This window comes from Salmo salar, chromosome 11 (genome assembly GCF_965601325.2).
Source record: "Salmo salar chromosome 11, fSalSal1, whole genome shotgun sequence".
Classification (NCBI taxonomy): Eukaryota; Metazoa; Chordata; class Actinopteri; order Salmoniformes; family Salmonidae; genus Salmo; species Salmo salar.
The window spans coordinates 116,483,013-116,498,012 of NC_138301.1; the positions used below are offsets into that span (position 1 = coordinate 116,483,013).

General features: G+C 44.7%; 1 protein-coding gene across 1 annotated transcript in view; it reads right to left on the reverse strand.

The window, feature by feature from the left end:
- fryb (furry homolog b (Drosophila)) overlaps window positions 1-15,000 on the reverse strand; it is a 159,620-nt gene that overhangs the window by 75,585 nt on the left and 69,035 nt on the right. The window contains exons 24-30 of the mRNA XM_082957584.1: window positions 13,973-14,064; window positions 13,502-13,674; window positions 10,658-10,818; window positions 8,746-8,856; window positions 7,894-8,048; window positions 7,618-7,717; window positions 971-1,142 (exon numbers count right to left, since the gene is read on the reverse strand). Of these exons, the coding sequence (XP_082813710.1) occupies window positions 971-1,142; window positions 7,618-7,717; window positions 7,894-8,048; window positions 8,746-8,856; window positions 10,658-10,818; window positions 13,502-13,674; window positions 13,973-14,064 (964 nt within the window). The remainder of the gene's footprint in view (window positions 1-970; window positions 1,143-7,617; window positions 7,718-7,893; window positions 8,049-8,745; window positions 8,857-10,657; window positions 10,819-13,501; window positions 13,675-13,972; window positions 14,065-15,000) is intronic.

A 15,000-nucleotide genomic window follows, 5' to 3' on the forward strand; every position in this document is an offset into this window, starting at 1 on the left:
GAGGGGAGGAAGAGAAGGGAGGGAGTTGGAAGGAGGGAAAGAATGGGAGGGGAGAGAGTTGGAGGGAAGAGAGAATGGGAGAGGGGAGAGAGTTGGAGGGAGAGAGAGAATGGGAGAGGGGAGAGAGTTGGAGGGAGGGAGAGAAAGGGAGAGGGGAGGAAGAGAGGGGAGAGAGTTGGAGGGAAAGAGAGAATGGGAGAGGGGAGAGAGTTGGAGGGAAAGAGAGAAAGGGAGAGGGGAGGAAGAGAGGGGAGAGAGTTGGAGGGAAAGAGAGAATGGGAGAGGGGAGAGAGTTGGAGGGAAAGAGAGAAAGGGAGAGGGGAGGAAGAGAGGGGAGAGAGTTGGAGGGAAAGAGAGAATGGAAGAGGGGAGAGAGTTGGAGGGAGGGAGAGAAAATAGTTTGAGCAATCCTTGGTAGAAGAAACACACACACACACACACACACACACACACACACACACACACACACACACACACACACACACACACACACACACACACACACACACACACACACACACACACAGTGTTGTACAGCTAACCTTGTGGGGACACACAATTCAGTCCCATTCAAAATCCTATTTTCCCTAACCCCTAACCCGAAACCTAACCCGTACTCTTACCCTTGCCCTAACCTTAACCCAAAAACCTAACCTTAACCATAAACTTAACCCTATCTCCTAACCCTAACCGTTAATATAATTCTAAACCTAACACTAATTCTAACCTGAACCCTAAACCCCCTAGAAATAGCATTTGACCTTGTGGGGACTAACAAAAAGTCCCCAGTTGGTCAGAATGGTGTTTGTTTACTATTCTTGTGGGGACTTCTGGTTAAACACCCACACACACACACACACACACACACACACACACACACACACACACACACACACACACACACCCACACCCACACCCACACCCACACCCACACCCACACCCACACACACACACCCACACGTGTAGTAACCTGAGAAGAGAGGCAGAGTGAGCTCGGGGTACATGGAGGCCAGCTGTGTAGAGAGTGAGGACAGAGACACGCTGTAGAGAGGAGGTAGAGGTCCATGGGTCCCATACAGAATGTTACCGGGCTTCTGCTCCACCATGCGCTTAGAGTACACACACAGCTTGGATTCCAGAACCTGAAATACATATCACACACACACATTAGATACACACACCTAACACACACACATCAGATACACACACCTAACACACACACATCAGATACACACACCTAACACACACACATCAGATACACACACCTAACACACACACACACATCAGATACACACACCTAACACACACACACACATCAGATACACACACCTAACACACACACATCAGATACACACACCTAACACACACACATCAGATACACACACCTAACACACACACATCAGATACACACACCTAACACACACACATCAGATACACACACCTAACACACACACACACACACACACACATCAGATACACACACCTAACACACACACATCAGATACACACACCTAACACACACACATCAGATACACACACCTAACACACACACATCAGATACACACACCTAACACACACATACACACATCAGATACACACACCTAATACACACACACACACATCAGATACACACACCTAACACACACACACACACACATCAGATACACACACCTAACACACACATCAGATACACACACCTAACACACACTCACATCAGATACAAACACCTAACACACACACATACACATCAGATACACACACCTAACACACACACATCAGATACCCACACCTAACACACACACATCAGATACACACACCTAATACACACACATCAGATACACACACCTAACACACACACATCAGATACACACACCTAACACACACACACATAGCTTGGCTTCCAGAATATGTCAACCATGTGTACTGTACAGTGCTGTATAATACATGTGTACTATACAGTGCTGTATAATACATGTGTACTGTACAGTACTGTATAATACATGTGTACTGTACAGTGCTGTATAATACATGTGTACTGTACAGTACTGTATAATACATGTGTTCTGTACAGTGCTGTATAATACATGTGTACTGTACAGTGCTGTATAATACATGTGTACTGTACAGTGCTGTATAATACATGTGTACTGTACAGTGCTGTATAATACATGTGTACTGTACTGTACAGTGCTGTATAATACATGTGTACTGTACAGTACTGTATAATACATGTGTACTGTACAGTGCTGTATAATACATGTGTACTGTACAGTGCTGTATAATACATGTGTACTGTACAGTGCTGTATAATACATGTGTACTGTACAGTGCTGTATAATACATGTGTACTGTACAGTGCTGTATAATACATGTGTACTGTACAGTGCTGTATAATACATGTGTACTGTACAGTAGGTTCATTACCCCTTTCACCCGTTGCCTCAGACCCCATCTCACCCGTAGAGGTTCATTACCCCTCTCACCCGTTGAGTTTCATTACCCCTCTCACCCGTTTCCCCAGACCCCATCTCACCCGTAGAGGTTCATTACCCCTCTCACCCGTTGCCCCAGACCCCCTCTCACCCGTAGAGGTTCATTACCCCTCTCACCCGTTTCCCCAGACCCCATCTCACCCGTAGAGGTTCATTACCCCTCTCACCCGTTTCCCCAGACCCCATCTCACCCATAGAGGTTCATTACCCCTCTCACCCATTGCCCCAGACCCCCTCTCACCCGTAGAGGTTCATTACCCCTCTCACCCGTAGAGGTTCATTACCCCTCTCGCCTGTAGAGGGGGAAGGAAAGAACTAGCGGGGATTAACATCTCACATCCTGTTGTAAATCAACGGAGAAGATCCAGGTGTCACGTTCTGACCAGTAAAGGGCTATTTGTTATTATAGTTTGGTCAGGACGTGGCAGGGGGTGTTTGTTTAGAGTATTTCGGGGTTTGTTGGGCTATGTACTTATGTAAGAGGGGTGTTTGTTTTATGTGTTCCGGGTTTTTTTGGTCTATGTTAGTGTATTTCTATGTTCAGTCTAGTCTATCTATTTCTATGTTTAGTTCATTGGATTGACCTTCAATTGGAGGCAGCTGTTCCTCGTTGCCTCTGATTGAAGGTCCTATGTATAGGGGTGTTTTTGTCATGGGATTTGTGGGTAGTTGTCTCCTGTTTTGTGTCTGTGCACCTGACAGGACTGTTTAGTGTCGTTCGTTGTTTTGTATATACGTGATTTGTTTGTTTTTCCTTCTTTTGATTTAATAAAGAAGATGAGTATACACGTTCCCGCTGCATCTTGGTCCAATCCTTACGACACGCGTTACACCAGGTCTGTACTCTCCAAATTCACTAAAGGTGTTACGCCTTGATCTGTTTCACCTGTCCTTGTGCTTGTCTCCACCCCCTCCAGGAGTCGCCCATCTTCCCCACTTATCCTCTGGGTATTTATACCTGTGTTTTCTGTCTGTGCCAGTTCGTCTTGTTTGTTCAAGCCTACCAGCATTTTGTCTCAGCTCCTGTTTTTCCCCAGTCTCTCTTTTTCTCGTCCTCCTGGTATTTGACCTTTGCCTGTCCTGACCCTGTACCCGCCCGCCTGACCACTCTTCCTGTCCCTGACACTGAGCCTGCCTGTCGTCCTGTACCTTGGCCTCTACTCAGGATTATTGACCCCTGCCTGCCTTGACCTGTCGTTTTCCTGCCCCTGTTGTTACAATAAACATTGTTACTTCAACAATGTCTTACCTTGATTCCTGATAAAGGAAAGACCTTTTTCCCGCTGAAACTCTAACACGTTAAAAAGAGAATACTGGAACAATGTTTCTAACGTAGAACGTGGGGAATGGTCAGAGGCGATCTATAGAACACTAACTTAATTTTGTTTGTTCTTTTGAGATGTCATTAAAAATGTTATAAAGGAAATACTGTGACTTGGAAAGTATACTGACTACATGGATGAAGTTTACATACTATGGGTTGTGTTTGTAATATGAAAAAGTATGAGTGTTTTTGTTATTAAGAGAGGGATGTGATTTGTGAAGCTATGAGATAATAGTTTTCCATAACTTTGCTCTGTGAGTAATCACTGGCCTGCAGTGAGGTCAGAGACCGCCTCTTTTGAGCAAAAGGTATAAATGAGGGGTTAAGAAATTAACACATTGAACCAGAAAAAGCGTGAAACGGCAGCTACACTTTTAAAATGGTTTGAACTTTGAACTTTAACACGAGGTGGAGAAGATAAACTCACCTCCCGGACAATCACCATCGATACGGCTGGCTAGCCTATCTTCAAAGAAGTATCTTCAAGAGCGAATGGGAGGAAAGTCAACTATGTAGTTCTGCTCAGGACTACACGACAAGTCACTGGATACCGGACAACTACGAAGAAGAGTTGTTGGAACCATTTCGGACAATCAGAGCCTTATAAGTGTGCCACGAAAAGGCCCAACACCCTTTCCAAGGCTGCCCCGTTCACCGAGAGACCCGCGGCAAACCCAGGCACTTCACATACACTACCATTCAAAAGTTTGGGGTCACTTAGAAATGTCCTTGTTTTTTAAAGAAAAGCACATTTTTTGTCCATTAAAATAACATCAATTTGATCCGAAATACAGTGTAAACATTGTTAATGTTGTAAATGACTATTGTAGCTGGAAACAGATTATTTTTTATAGAATATCTACATAGGCGTACAGAGTCCCATTATCAGCAACCATCACTCCTGTGTTCCAACGTTGTGTTAGCTAATCCAAGTTTATCATTTTAAAAGGCTAATGGATCATTAGAAAACCCTTTTTTGCAATTATGCTAGCACAGCTGGAAACTGTTGTGTTGATTAAAGAAACAATAAAACTGTCCTTCTTTAGACGAATTGAGTATCTGGAGCATCAGTATTTGTGGGTTCGATTACAGGCTCAAAATGGCCAGAAACAAAGAAATTTCTTCTGAAACTCGTCAGTCTATTCTTGTTCTGAGAAATGAAGGCTATTCCATGCGAGAAATTGCCAAGAAACTGAAGATCTTGTACAACGCTGTGTACTACTTCCTTCCCAAACTGGCTCTAACCAGAATAGAACGAGGAGTGGGAGGCCCCGGTGCACAACTGAGCAAGAGGACAAGTACATTGGAGTGTCTAGTTTGAGAAACAGACGCCTCACAAGTCCTCAACTGGCAGCTTCCATAAATAGTACCCGTAAAACACCAGTCTCAATGTCAACAGTGAAGACGCGACTCCCGGATGCTGGCCTTCTAGGCAGAGCTACAAAGAAAAAGCCATAACCTAAATTCAGTACTACACAAATTGGTGTAATTATTTATTCACTAGCTAATTAAATGGGAACACAGGATAAACATACACACTCAGCAACGGTTATTGATTGGAGACGTAATACACTGAAAACAGGTCCCTAGCGGAATGACAACAACATGAATGCTTGTTAAAAACCTCTTAAGGATCCATCCCTTTTTTTAAATTTTCGCCTAAAATGACATACCCAACTCTAACTGCCTGTAGCTCAAGACCTGAAGCAAGGATATGCATATTCTTGATACCATTTGAAAGGAAACACTTTGAAGTTTGTGGAAATGTGAAATTAATGTAGGAGAATATAAGGTTACGACTTTTCAGAATGATGACATAATACGAGGTTATGATTAAAAAGTGGACTGTTGTGATAGGTAAAGACCTTATAGTATCACACCCTGACCTGTTTCACCTGTCTTTGTGCTTGTCTCCACCCTCCTCCAGGTGTCGCCCATCTTCTCCATTATCCCCTGTGTATTTATAGCTGTGTTCTTTGTTTGTCTGTTGCCAGTTCGTCTTGTTTTGTCAGGTCTTAACAGCCTTCTTTCCCGCCTTCCTGTTTCTCTCTAGTTCTGTTTCCTAGTTTTTCCCGGTTCTGACCATTCTGCCTGCCCTGACCCCGAGCCTTCCTGCCATCCTGTACCTGCCTGACTCTGACCTGATTACAAACCTCTGCCTGCCCTGACCCCGAGCCTTCCTGCCGTCCTGTACCTGCCTGACTCTGACCTGATTACAAACCTCTGCCTGCCCTGACCCCAAGCCTTCCTGCCGTCCTGTACCTGCCTGACTCTGACCTGATCACAAACCTCTGCCTGCCCTGACCCCGAGCCTTCCTGCCATCCTGTACCTGCCTGACTCTGACCTGATCACAAATCTCTGCCTGCCCTGACCCCGAGCCTTCCTGCCGTCCTGTAACTGCCTCACTCTGACCTGATCACAAACCTCTGCCTGCCCTGACCCCGAGCCTTCCTGCCGTCCTGTACCTGCCTGACTCTGACCTGATCACAAACCTCTGCCTGCCCTGACCCCGAGCCTTCCTGCCGTCCTGTACCTGCCTGACTCTGACCTGATTACAAACCTCTGCCTGCCCTGACCCCGAGCCTTCCTGCCATCCTGTACCTGCCTGACTCTGACCTGATCACAAACCTCTGCCTGCCCTGACCCCGAGCCTTCCTGCCGTCCTGTACCTGCCTGACTCTGACCTGATCACAAACCTCTGCCTGCCCTCGACCTGCCTTTTGCCTGCCCCGTGTTTCTAATAAATGATCTGAGAACTGTACTATCCGCGTCCCGGGGCTGCATCTGGGTCATATCCTGAGTGGTGATATGTAGAGTTTAATTCGGGAGATGGTAACTCTTTAAAAAGGCCGTCATTGTAAATAAGAATTCGTTCTTAACTGACTTGCCCAGTTAAATAAAGGTTACATTTAAAAAATATATAATAATAAAAAAATAAAGAACCGCTCTCATAGTGCCCCAGATCCTAATGAGTTAATTGTTACATGATTAATTTAACTGGGTAACAATTAAACAGTTAGTTAATTAGATAAATAACAGTCTTCAGACTAATGTTAAAGTCAAGTCACGGCAACTGTATAATACATGTGTACTGTACAGTACTGTATAATACATGTGTACTGTATAGTACTGTATAATACATGTGTACTGTACAGTACTGTATAATACATGTGTACTGTACAGTACTGTATAATACATGTGTACTGTACAGTACTGTATAATACATGTGTACTGTACAGTACTGTATAATACATGTGTACTGTACAGTACTGTATAATACATGTGTACTGTACAGTACTGTATAATACATGTGTGTGTTTTTTTGTTTAACTTACTAGAAGTCCTCACAAGGATAGTAAAACAAGGAACATTGGGACAAGTGGGGACATTTCGCTGGTCCCCACGAGGAAAAATGCTATTTTAGGCTTCGGGGTTAGGTTTAGGATTAGGGTTAGAATTAAGGTTGGAGTTAGGGGTTACGGCCAGGGTTAGGCGTTCGGGTTAGGTATAGTTTTAGGGTTAGGGTTTGGGGTTAAGGTTAGGCTTAGGGTTAAGTTTAGAGTTATGCTTAGGTTAAGGGTTAAGGTTAGGGTTAGATTTAGGGTTAGGGAAAATAGGATTTTTGATGGGAATCAATTAGTTTGTCCCCACAAGGGTAGCAATACAAGACTGTGTGTGTGTGTGTGTGTGTGTGTGTGTGTGTGTGTGTGTGTGTGTGTGTGTGTGTGTGTGTGTGTGTGTGTGTGTGTGTGTGTGTGTGTGTGTGTGTGTGTGTGTGTGTGTGTGTGTGTGTGTCCTACCTGCATCAGCTGCATGGAGATCTCGTATATCTCTCTGCTGGTGTCTGAAGACTTGAACAGGACCAGGTTCAACAGAGTCACAATGTCACATGGGTAGTTCCTGACACCAACAACAATGATACACTGTTGGTGTTGAATGGGTACATTGAGACATGGAGCTTTCATACACACACACACACACACACACACACACACACACACACACACACACACACACACACACACACACACACACACACACACACAGACGCATACACACACAGTGTATATCCCTACCTGCTGCCACAGACAGTAGCGATGGCCTTGAAGCATCCTGAGGCCAGTTGGTAGGAGCCAGTGAAGCAGCGGTCTACAGCCCAGTTAAACAGGTTCACCTGATCTGGGTTCAGTTCTAACAGCAGAATCACCACCTCACAGCCCAGACGGTGCACCTGGGAGCAGAACACAGACCATCAGAGAGACGAGGGAGGGAAATGTTAACCAATGAGAGGGAAGAACAAACACAGACCATCAGAGAGACAAGGGAGGGAAAGGTCAGCCAATAAGAGAGCATATCCCACAGATACAGTCAGAGAAGCCCTACAGACCTAAACTACAGTAGAGATGACATTTTGACCAAATGGGCACTTTCAAATACAACTCGGCGTCACATGTAGAGGTTGGTTACAGCATATACTGTAACGTCCAGGGTTAGAGGTTAGAACCAGTCATAGAGGTTCATAGAGGTAACACTTCATAGAGGTGATGTAACACTTCATAGAGGTGAGGTAACACTTCATAGAGGTGAGTAAACACTTTATAGAGGTGAGGTAACACTTCATAGAGGTAACATAACACTTCATAGAGATAACATAACACTTCATAGAGATAACATAACACTTCAAAGAGGTAAGGTAACACTTTATAGAGGTGAGGTAACACTTCATAGAGGTAACATAACACTTCATAGAGATACCATAACACTTCATAGAGATAACATAACACTTCAAAGAGGTAAGGTAACACTTTATATAGGTGATGTAACACTTCATAGAGGTGACGTAACACTTCATAGAGGTGAGGTAACACTTCATAGAGGTGACGTAACACTTCATAGAGGTGACATAACCCTTCATATAGGTGACATACCCGTAGGTCGTGGCAGGCCAGGATGTTGTCCAGCCATTTGTAGAGATATCCATCAGTAGAGAGACCCACGTTGTCAAACACTGGACCACAACACAGCACCGCGGACATCGCCTAGGGAGAAACCATGGTATACTTATGTATATGCATACTGCACGTCCATGTTTCCGTGTGAGTGTGTGTATGTGTGTGTTTGTGGGTGTTTTTGTGTGGGTGTGCAGCCTATGTGTGTGTGTGTGTGTGTGTGTGTGTGTGTGTGTGTGTGTGTGTGTGTGTGTGTGTGTGTGTGTGTGTGTGTGTGTGTGTGTGCGTGTGTGTGTGCATGTGCAGCCTATGTGTGTGTGCAGGTGTGTGTGTGTGTACAGTACCTTCAGAGAACAGTACTGGTATCTGGTGTGTGTACAGTACCTTCAGAGAACAGTACTGGTATCTGGTGTGTGTACAGTACCTTCAGAGAACAGTACTGGTATCTGGTGTGTTTACAGTACCTTCAGAGAACAGTACTGGTATCTGGTGTGTGTACAGTACCTTCAGAGATCAGTACTGGTATCTGGTGTGTACAGTACCTTCAGAGAACAGCACTGGTATCTGGTGTGTTTACAGTACCTTCAGAGAACAGTACTGGTATCTGGTGTGTGTACAGTACCTTCAGAGAACAGTACTGGTATCTGGTGTGTGTACAGTACCTTCAGAGAACAGTACTGGTATCTGGTGTGTTTACAGTACCTTCAGAGAACAGTACTGGTATCTGGTGTGTACAGTACCTTCAGAGAACAGTACTGGTATCTGGTGTGTTTACAGTACCTTCAGAGAACAGTACTGGTATCTGGTGTGTGTACAGTACCTTCAGAGACAGTACTGGTATCTGGTGTGTACAGTACCTTCAGAGAACAGTACTGGTATCTGGTGTGTTTACAGTACCTTCAGAGAACAGTACTGGTATCTGGTGTGTGTACAGTACCTTCAGAGAACAGTACTGGTATCTGGTGTGTACAGTACCTTCAGAGAACAGTACTGGTATCTGGTGTGTTTACAGTACCTTCAGAGAACAGTACTGGTATCTGGTGTGTGTACAGTACCTTCAGAGAACAGTACTGGTATCTGGTGTGTGTACAGTACCTTCAGAGAACAGTACTGGTATCTGGTGTGTTTACAGTACCTTCAGAGAACAGTACTGGTATCTGGTGTGTACAGTACCTTCAGAGAACAGTACTGGTATCTGGTGTGTTTACAGTACCTTCAGAGAACAGTACTGTGATCTGGTGTGTGTACAGTACCTTCAGAGAACAGTACTGGTATCTGGTGTGTACAGTACCTTCAGAGAACAGTACTGGTATCTGGTGTGTTTACAGTACCTTCAGAGAACAGTACTGGTATCTGGTGTGTTTACAGTACCTTCAGAGAACAGTACTGGTATCTGGTGTGTTTACAGTACCTTCAGAGAACAGTACTGGTATCTGGTGTGTTTACAGTACCTTCAGAGAACAGTACTGGTATCTGGTGTGCGTACAGTACCTTCAGAGAACAGTACTGGTATCTGGTGTGTTTACAGTACCTTCAGAGAACAGTACTGGTATCTGGTGTGTGTACAGTACCTTCAGAGAACAGTACTGGTATCTGGTGTGTTTACAGTACCTTCAGAGAACAGTACTGGTATCTGGTGTGTGTACAGTACCTTCAGAGAACAGTACTGGTATCTGGTGTGTTTACAGTACCTTCAGAGAACAGTACTGGTATCTGGTGTGTGTACAGTACCTTCAGAGAACAGTACTGGTATCTGGTGTGTTTACAGTACCTTCAGAGAACAGTACTGGTATCTGGTGTGTGTACAGTACCTTCATAGAACAGTACTGGTATCTGGTGTGTTTACAGTACCTTCAGAGAACAGTACTGGTATCTGGTGTGTGTACAGTACCTTCAGAGAACAGTACTGGTATCTGGTGATCTGGTGGTTGCGGTCGCTGTAGCGGTCGAGGGGCGTGAACATCACGCTGAAGGGGCCAGCCCATTGGCTGAACAGGATGAAGAGGTGGTGTCTCAGAGACTGCTGGGGGAACAGGAAACGCCGGTGGTGGACTGCAGGAGAAGGAGGGGGGGGTAAAAAAGAGAAAGAGAAAGGGCTTTATTATCTATTTAAAACGCTTGACTTCCCCTTTACACTATGACGGTATTCTGAATGATGTCGTATTAAAAATAGCACACATTCTACGTATGGGTGGCCCCGGGTTTCCAACACACAATCCTAGTGTTATAGGCGCCATGCTTACCGTAAGAGAATGATCAAATCAAATCAAAGTTTATTTGTCACGTGCGCCGAATACAGCAGGTGTAGACCTTACAGCGAAATGCTTACTTACAGGCTCTAAACAATAGCGCAAAAAAGGTATTAGGTGAACAATAGGTAAGTAAAGAAATAAAAACACCAGTAAAAAGACAGTGAAAAACAGTAGCGAGGCTATATACAGACACCGGTTAGTCAGGCTGATTGAGGTAGTACATACATATGGTTAAAGTGACTATGCATATATGATGAACAGAGAGTAGCAGTAGCGTAAAGAGGGATTGGCGGGTGGTGGGTGGCGGGACACAATGCAGATAGCCCAGTTAACCAATGTGCGAGAGCACTGGTTGGTCGGGCCAATTGAGGTAATATGTACATATGTACATGAATGTATAGTTAAAGTGACTATGCATATATGATAAACAGAGAGTAGCAGCCGCGTAAAAAGAGGGGTTGGGGGGGCACACAATGCAAATAGTTCAGGTAACCATTTGATTACCTGTTCAGGAGTCTTATGGCTTGGAGGTAAAAACAGTTGAATTTGTCCTAGACTTGGAACTCGGGTACCTCTTGCCATGTGGTAGTAGAGAGAACAGTCTATGACTGGGGTGGCTGGGGTCTTTGACAATTTTTAGGGCCTTCCTCTGACACCGTCTGGTGTAGAGGTCCTGGACGGCAGGCAGCTTAGCCCCAGTGATATACTGGGCCGTACGCACACGCACTACCCTCTGAAGTGCTTTGCGGTCGGAGGCCGAGCAATTGCCGTACCAGGCAGTGATGCAACCAGTCAGGATGCTCTCGATGTTGCAGCTGTAAAACCTTTTGAGGTCTCAGGACCCATGCCAAATCTTTTTAGTTTCCTGAGGGGGAATAGGCTTTGTCGTGCCCTCTTCACGACTGTCTTGGTGTGTTTGGACCATTCTAGTTTGTTGGTGATGTGGACACCAAGGAACTTGAAGCTCTCAACCTGCTCCACTACAGCCCCGTCGATGAGAATGGGGGCGTGCTCGGTTCTCCTTTTCCTGTAGTCCACAATCATCTCCTTAGTCTTGGTTACGTTGAGGGATAGGTTGTTATTCTGGCACCACCCGGCCAGGTCTCTGACCTCCTCCCTATAGGCTGTCTCGTCGTTGTCGGTGATCAGGCCTACCACTGTTGTGTCGTCTGCAAACTTAATGATGGTGTTGGAGTCGTGCCTGGCCATGCAGTCATGGGTGAACAGGGAGTACAGGAGAGGACTGAGCATGCACCCCTGGGGGGCTCCAGTGTTGAGGATCAGCGTGGCAGATGTGTTGATACCTACCCTCACCACCTGGGGGCGGCCCGTCAGGAAGTCCAGGATCCAGTTGCAGAGGGAGGTGTTTAGTCCCAGGATCCTTAGCTTAGCGATGAGCTTTGAGTGCAGTATGGTGTTGAACGCTGAGCTGTAGTCAATGAATAACATTCTCACATAGGTGTTCCTTTTGTACAGGTGGGAAAGAGCAGGGTGGATCTGTTTGGGCGGTATGCAAATTGGAGTAGGTCTAGGATTTCTGGGATAATGGTGTTGATGTGAGCCATTACCAACCTTTCAATGCACTTCATGGCTACGGACGTGAGTGCTACGGGTCTGTAGTCATTTAGGCAGGTTACCTTTGTGTTCTTGGGCACAGGGACTACGGTGGTCTGCATGAAACATATTGGTATTACAGACTCAGACAGGGAGAGGTTGAAAATGTCAGTGAAGACCCCTGCCAGTTGGTCAGCACATACCCGGAGCACACGTCCTGGTAATCTGTCTGGCCCTGCAGCCTTGTGTATGTTGACCTGTTTAAAAGTCTTACTCACGTCGGCTACGGAGAGCGTGATCACACAGTCGTCCGGAACAGCTGATGCTCTCATGCATGCCTCAGTGTTGCTTGCCTTGAAGCGAGCATATTTGTGATTTAGCTCGTCTGCTAGACTCGTGTCACTGGGCAGCTCGCGGCTTTGCTTCCCTTTGTAGTCTGTAATAGGTTGCAAGCCCTGCCACATCCGACGAGGGGCTGGAGCTGGTGTAGTATGATTCAATCTTAGCCCTGTATTGACGCTTTGCCTGTTTGATGGTTCGTCGCAGGGCATAGCAGGATTTCTTGTAAGCTTCCCGGGTTAGAGTCCCGCTCCTTGAAAGCGGCAGCTCTGCCCTTTAGCTCAGTGCCAATGTTGCCTGTAATCCATGGCTTCTGGTTGGGGTATGTACGTACAGTCACTGTGGGGACAACGTCCTCGATGCACTTATTGATGAAGCCAGTGACTGATGTGGTGTACTCCTCAATGCCATCGGAAGAATCCCGGAACATGTTCCAGTCACTGATGCTTCCTGCTTTAATTTTTGCTTGTAAGCAGGAATCAGGAGGATAGAGTTGTGGTCGGATTTACCAAATGGAGGGAGAGGGAGAGCTTTGGTCTGTGTGTGGTTACTATATGAGTATTGGATAGTATTATGGGGTGTATAGTTACCAGGGACACACTGTATGAGGTTGGCCACCATGCCAGAGAAGTGGGCCCTGATGTCTTTGAGGACGTCCAGCTCCTTGTCGTTCTCGGCTTCCAGCAGCATCCTGGTCAGGTCCACGTACTCCAGGAACAGAGCTCCTAACGCCAGGCTGTCCCGCTCCAACGCTCCGTTAGTACTACAGGAGGGGGAACACACAGAGAGAGAGAGAGAGAGAGAGAGAGAGAGAGAGAGAGAGAGAGAGAGAGAGAGAGAGAGAGAGAGAGAGAGAGAGAGAATGTTAATATATGTTTCCCATCCCAATAAAGCCCCTTGAATTGAATTGAATTGAGAGAGACATAGAAAGTGAGAGAGAAACAGATTAGACAAATGATTAGAATGCAGTGTGTGCGTGAATGTGTGACATTGTGTGTGTGTGTGTGTGTGTGTGTGTGTGTGTATATATATATGTTTGACAGCGTGTGTGTTTGTGTTACCTGTCACTGATGACTCCAGCGTCGGCCAGTAGTTCAAAGATTCTGAGAAGCTGCAGTCTGAGCAGGTCCCTCCTCTCACGACGCTTCTTATTCTGGGACACATTTACATGACATTATTCTAGAACACATTTACAGGACATTATTCTAAAACACATTTACAGGACATTATTCTAGAACACATTTACAGGACATTATTCTAAAACACATTTACAGGACATTATTCTAGGACACATTTACATGACATTATTCTAAAACACATTTACATGACATTATTCTAGAACACATTTACATGACATTATTCTAGAACACATTTACATGACATTATTCTAGAACACATTTACATGACATTATTCTAGAACACATTTACATGACATTATTCTGGGACACATTTACATGACATTATTCTGGGACACATTTACATGACATTATTCTAGGACACATTTACATGACATTATTCTAGGACACATTTACATGACATTATTCTAGAACACATTTACAGGACATTATTCTAGAACACATTTACAGGACATTATTCTAGAACACATTTACATGACATTATTCTAGAACACATTTACATGACATTATTCTAGGACACATTTACATGACATTATTCTAGAACACATTTACATGACATTATTCTAGGACACATTTACAGGACATTATTCTAGAACACATTTACAGGACATTATTCTAGAACACATTTACATGACATTATTCTGGGACACATTTACATGACATTATTCTAGAACACATTTACAGGACATTATTCTAAAACACATTTACAGAACATTATTCTAGAACACATTTACATGACATTATTCTAGAACACATTTACATGACATTATTCTAGAACACATTTACATGACATTATTCTGGGACACATTTACATGACATTATTCTAGAACACATTTACATGACATTATTCTAGAACACATTTACATGACATTATTCTAGAACACATTTACATAACATTATTCTGGGACACATTTACGTGACATTATTCTGGGACACATTTACATGACATTATT